Source organism: Octopus bimaculoides, chromosome 3 (assembly GCF_001194135.2).
Source record: "Octopus bimaculoides isolate UCB-OBI-ISO-001 chromosome 3, ASM119413v2, whole genome shotgun sequence".
NCBI classification, from domain to species: domain Eukaryota; kingdom Metazoa; phylum Mollusca; class Cephalopoda; order Octopoda; family Octopodidae; genus Octopus; species Octopus bimaculoides.
The window spans coordinates 100,066,696-100,072,780 of record NC_068983.1 but is presented as its reverse complement, the minus strand read 5'-3'; the positions used below and the strand labels follow the sequence as shown (position 1 = coordinate 100,072,780).

The 6,085-nt window shown below is 37.2% G+C and overlaps 2 protein-coding genes across 2 annotated transcripts in view; one reads left to right on the top strand and one right to left on the bottom strand.

Annotated features, from left to right (window-relative positions):
• LOC106882651 (putative ankyrin repeat protein RF_0381) overlaps positions 1-6,085 on the top strand; it is a 140,321-nt gene that overhangs the window by 44,641 nt on the left and 89,595 nt on the right. The gene's annotated exons all lie outside the window — the stretch shown is intronic.
• On the bottom strand, positions 656-5,046 carry LOC106882643 (general transcription factor II-I repeat domain-containing protein 2A). The gene is made up of 4 exons (XM_014933383.1): positions 4,828-5,046; positions 4,044-4,198; positions 2,839-2,884; positions 656-727 (listed from the first exon to the last, which is right to left on the bottom strand). Exons 1-4 carry the CDS (start codon positions 5,044-5,046, stop codon positions 656-658), a joined length of 492 nt encoding a protein of 163 aa, XP_014788869.1.

Below are 6,085 nucleotides of genomic sequence, written 5' to 3'. Positions count from 1 at the left end.
AATACCGGAAGTTGACATTGAGGAACCTTTTTAAAGAAGTGAATCTTAAATATAAAGCAGTATTTTTTATTTTTAATTAAAAAAATCAAATGAAGAGCCTAAGATTTATCCGAGGTCAAATTATTCACGCATCACAAGTATGGAAGCATTTGGTGAAGTCGATTTCACGTGAAAAGCGATTACACACACATCTCTGTATTATATATAGTATAGATTATTATGTGTGGCGCCGTCCTACGGAACTAGACAGTGGGTCGTTCCGTTTGTTTAAAGTTACATGTCTACTTAACCAATTGATAATTAATTGAAGAGTCACAGCTTGGTAACAAACCCAATTTCACGATACAGTGTCCATTCCCAATTGGAACAGTTTTATTTACGTTGTTAACGTTTTTTTTGTTTTGTTTTTTTTGTGAAAGACACGGGCGTCAGAATTCCGTAAGATGATTATTATATCTCTTGAAATACCTCAAAGTAGAGTAGTAGTTGCTTCTGTAAGAAGTTCTAGTCCAGTGTCAAATGTTTAAGAGATTCAAATAGCAAACGATGATAACTTAGCTAAAAACCCTCTCTGTCTCTCTCTTTCCCTCTACCTCTCTCTCTCTCTCTCTCTCTCTCTTTCTCTCTCCCCACACTCTCTCTCTCTCACTCGGTTCTACAACGGGTCTAAGAGGATATTCTTTTCTTTGTTCGAAATTTCCATTGCTATTTCTGGTCTGTATACCATCTGGAAAGGAAGAGTTAATAACATTTTCAGGAGATTAAGCTTGATATATATATATATTGCTGGACGCTATTGAGAAAATATGAATTTGTATAACTTTATAGACGACTACATAGCAACGGTAGCTTTACGTAAGAGGCGTAAGTCATTAACATACCGTAACAATAATACAGACATAGACTTAACAATCTGCAACAGTAACAAAAATTACGTACGTAACTTCTCACGTATGTATAGGTTAAATGTATTGGTGGTGGTGGTATTGAGCACACATGCGCGCGCACACACACATAAAAACACTCCTATTTTTACACACTGTTGTGATATTAGAAAAAGTTTGTTAGGCCTTATAAAACCTAAATAAAGTAACATCAGTAAAAGAACAAGGAGCAGACCATAACATTCAGATTTCATTTATTTTGCTTGTGATAAAAAGTTAAGTTACTTTACTTGAAGTGGTCGGCGAGTGTCTCAGGGCTCTCAACTTGAAAATAGTTAGAAGCTAGTGTTTGTAATGGTTTCTCTGTAATATTTTTAATTATCCTCATGAATACAGCTGTAGTGGTTTTGTATAGGACTAGATGAAGGATTTTGAAGATATTCGCCATTTAATTGATAGTAACAACAACAGCATTAAACTTAATTGTTAATTACATCCTGACAAGTGGGGAGGATGAAGTTCTTGTATAGATGTCTATTTACCCCCTATTCTGGTATCTAAAATAAAAACTTTGCTCGCTTATTCAAGTGTTATACTTTCGTGACCAAGAAACTGAATGAAATCTTTCCTTGAAATCAGAATGTTGACCTACCTTATGTTTCTCATAAGAGTCATCTTAATGGGCCAATAATTCTGTTTTTAATGTTGCCGCCTACTTCAACTGGCGCCTGAAACAATGTTTCAATAAATATATACATAAATACTATTATTCGTCTACAAACAATGATCTCTATTTTCCAGTTTGAGAGAAACAGACGAGTTATTGTGAATAATTTTATATTGAATCCGGATGAATGAGATTTGTAAAGGAACTAACATAATTTTGAGTTACATTAGATGGACATTCAAAACTCCTTGTCAAGTAAAACCAATCAGGAAAGAGATCGAATTTATAGGATTGAGAGGAGATGTTGTTTCAGCGATATCATTAACATTAATGTAACGTCTGGATGAATAAATTGTTTCTGAAGAGATAGTCAGAAACTTAACAATAATAATTTTTCTTACTATAGGCACAAGGCCTGAAATTTGTGGGGAGTGGGTAAGTAGATTACAATCGATCCCAATGCTCGACTGGTACTTACTTCATCAACTCCGAAAGGATGAAACGCATAGTCGACTTCGGAGGAATTTGAACTCAGAACGTAAAAACGAACTTAACGCCGCTAATCCTTTTGTGCGATACGCTAACAATTCTGCCAGTTCGCCGTGTGTGTGTGTGTGTGTGTGTGTGTGTGTGTGTGTGTGTGTGTGTGTGTGTGTGTGTGTGTGTGCGTGTGTGCGTGTGTGCACGGGCGTGCGTGCACATACACACACAGCAGTGGTCTGGTGATTTAGAGAACTGAGAAGATCGATTTCCACCCAAATCCCTACGAATAAATCGATAAATAAATAGATAAATAAATGAAAAGTAAACTAGAAGAAATTCTAATACATTCTGTATTTTAAATTATGACAAGTAATGGGTTCCGCATATTTTCATGTGAAAGACAATTGATTATAGAATGTCATTGTGCAATATGTTGGAGAATTGCCGTGGTTTCTATGTATTTGTAAATAATTAAGCGAATGTAATTACAGATGATGCATGTATTATTACAAGCATGCATATGAATTATAACTCTCAGTCTGAGTTATTCTTTTGCTGCATAAATTATCAGTGAGTCTGGTGTATTTTGTTATGATGTGGAGAGAATTGTTTTGGATGACTTGTGATGTATTGACTGGGAGTCGAGACACAATTATACATTGGACACAGCTAACATGGTGATTTAACACATCATGGATCTCATTATCCAAGAATAGAGAGGAAGATTTTGTTTAGTAATTAAAATGTAACTGGATATTTTTAACTGAGTTATATTCTCCAATCATTTAAAATTTTCAGACTTACAAAACGTAAAGAAACATTGTACAACATCGTTCGATTGGTCCATTTCCTGAAGTGTAGAATACAAGAACATCAAGAAAATTAAGGCTCTAGAACAGGGGTGTCAAACTCATTTAAGTTCACGGGCCACATATCAACCTAATTTGATCTCAAGCGGACCGGATCAGTAAAATCATGGCATATGAACCTATAAATAACAATTTCAAAATGTTCCCTTTGTTTTAGTGTTAAAAAATACATTCTGAAAATGTTCATGTTTAAAGAATAATTTTTTTTTTTTGCAAAACATTGAACAAGTAAAAGTAAGGACTGCTAAAGAGACTGAGTTATCACACTGCCATCTAAATGTATAAAATTTATAAATTTAAAAAAACACTTTGTAAAATATTTTAAAATATTTTTATTATTTTTTATCATTCATTTTCAATATGTTCCTGAAATGTGGCACCTTTTCTCCTTCACAAGTGCATCAATATCAGGCGTCAAATCCTGAGTAGCAGTCAAATTCAGGATGTCATTTAGGTGCTTATGTCCGAGCCTTGAGCGCAGCTTTGTTTTATTGATGCTCATTACAAAGAAAACTTGTTCACAAAGGTAGATAGTTCCGAACATGCTCAAAACTTTCGCAGCAAGGGCTGTCGATTTGGAGCACTTTAGCAAGAGATACTGATGAAATGTGTCCAAGCCCACCGAGGTAAGTTTATTCTTCAAATCTGAATCACACTGCAAGACAATTATTTCAAGTTGGATGTTGACGGGCAGATAAGAGGCGTTGACTGTAAATAGCGAGCGAAAAACTGTGAAGTTTGTCTCAAGTTCATCAAAAATCTGAAACTTTCGCAGCAATTCCGTGATATTGTCTTTGTACCGATTTATGTCAATATTATCTACGGTCAAAATCACATCTTTTAGACAAAAAGAAAAGGAGCAGGGTCACCACTTGACGGTTGTCTCTCCCATAAAGTTAGCTTCAACTTGAACGCACGTATGCTTTCAAAATACTGTGTGACAACTTTTTTACGGCCTTGCAGCATTTTATTCAGATTATTCAAGTGCTCTGTAATATCCACGATAAAAGCTAAATCTTGCAGCCATTCTGGTGATTGAAATTCTAACAATGGTTTGCCTTTTTTCTCCATGAACTGTTCAATTTCTTCTAGTAGATTAAAGAAACGCTTCAACACGGCATCTCGGCTAAACCACCTTACCTCGTGTGATATGGCAAACCATAGGTAACGCCTATATCGCTGAGAAGATTATCAAATTGTCGGTGATTCAGACCTCTAGTTCGGATGAAATTAGCAGTTCGGACAACTGCTTCCACGACGTGATCCATTTTGAACGACTTGTAACACAATGCCTCCTGGTACAAAATGCAGTGAAATATCCAAAAACCATGTCCACTATTTGCAGTCTGCACTTTCTCTCTGAACTGCGTCACAACACCTGTTTTTTCCCAATCATTGATGGAGCGCCATCTGTAGCCACGCTGACAGCACGGGCCCAGTCCACTCCAACCCTGTCCAGCGCTCCAGCGAGAGAGATGAAAATGTCATTTGCTGTTGTGGTGTCCATCATAGAAACCAACTCCAGGAACTCCTCAGTGACCATCAAAGTCTTGTCTACATCACGAATGAATTAAGGCCAGTTGCGCAACATCCGTAATGTTTGCGCTCTCATCATTTGCAACCGAAAATGCAATAAATTACTTGAAATTTGTGCTTCAGTTGCCTGTCCAAATCTGCAGAAATATCTGAAATCCTACCTGCCACAGTGTTTCTCGTCAGGCTAATGTTGGTAAAAACCTGTCGCTTCTCAGAGCATACAATTTGTGCAGCCTTCAGTATGTATGTTTTCACAAACTCACCCTCACAGTACGGCTTTGATGCTAATGCTATTTCTCTAGCAACAAGGTAGCTAGTTTTTACTGCCGCCTGGCTGATATCTCGGCTTTGGCTGTTGTTTCTTCAGATCCGCTATCAATTTATTTACCTTCTGTCTTCTCATTTGTTCTTGCAAGTTATTGTATTTGTCGGCATGATGAGTCTCATAGTGGCGCCAAATGTTATATTCCTTGAGCACTGAAATCTGCTGCGAAAACACCAAGCACACAGGTTTCCTATTCACCTCCACGAATAAATAGGAAACGGCCCACTTTTCTTGAAATAATCTACACTCTGTATCCACTTTTCTCCTTTTTGACAAAGACATTTTGGGTAAGATAAAACAGAGAGAAATGTTAACTTAAAAAAGGAAAACATTGTTAGTCATTGAATTAATTTCAATAAAATATATTTATTCCAATACAATATTTAAACAAATCTTTAAATAAATCAGTCATACTCAAACAATCAATGTTCATAATAATAAGTAAGTAAATATATAATTTTTACACTTTTCAAAGTCATCTTGCGGGCCGGATGAAACCCAGCAGCGGGCCGGTTCCGACCCGCAGGCCGCATGTTTGACAGCCTTGCTCTAAAAATTTAAGATACTTTGAAATGTTCTCTATCTTCTTTTCTTTCAATCATTCTTTATCCATTTTATTAGTCAGAAAATCTGTCCCGATAATGACAAAGCCAGTAGGTTGTTGCAGATGACGCATATAATATTCTAAGTGCTTAGAACTCTCTTGATAATCCTTGCTGCTCCTAAGAAACTTTCTGCGAGAGCTCTATAGAGCATTCTATTCCAATCTCCTTCAACCATTTGTCTATATCTTTGCTTACTGTTCTCAACGCACCAATTATTATAGACACGACCTTGACTATTATTGTTGTTGTTGTTGTTGCTGTTGTTGTTAGGTGGCGAGCTGGCAGAATCGCTAGCACGCCGGACGAAATGCTTACCGGTATTTCGTCTGTCTTTACGTTCTGAGTTCAAATTCCGCCGAGGTCGACTCTGCTTTTCATCCAGTTGCGTACTGGGCCAATCTAATCGAGTGGCCCCCTCCCCCAAAATTTCGGGCCTTGTGCCTAGAATAGAAAAGATTATTATTATTATTATTATTATTATACTTCAGTGAAGGCATGGATGTGTGGTTAAGAAAGTCGCTTTGCAACCATGTGGTTTCGGCTTCAATCCCACTACAGGTGGCATCTATCCACTGATTGATAGAAACTGTGTGGAAGCCCGTCGTATGTGTGTGCGTGCGTGCGTGCGTGCGTGCGTGTGTCTGTGTTTGTGTCGCTACCACTGCTTGACAAATGGTATTGGCTTGTTCACGCCTCCTGTAACTTAACAGTTCAGC

What these genes read in the sequence shown, in the direction of transcription:
- LOC106882643 (XM_014933383.1), bottom strand. Translation starts at nt 5,046, where the DNA reads ATGTCTTTGTCAAAAAGGAGAAAAGTGGATACAGAGTGTAGATTATTT. An exon ending in AACAAATGAGAAGACAGAAG is followed by an intron (nt 4,199 to 4,827) that starts GTAAATAAATTG and finishes ATTTTGTACCAG; the next exon opens with GAGGCATTGTGTTACAAGTC. An exon ending in ACAATGTTTCTTTACGTTTT is followed by an intron (nt 728 to 2,838) that starts GTAAGTCTGAAA and finishes CTTCCTTTCCAG; the next exon opens with ATGGTATACAGACCAGAAAT.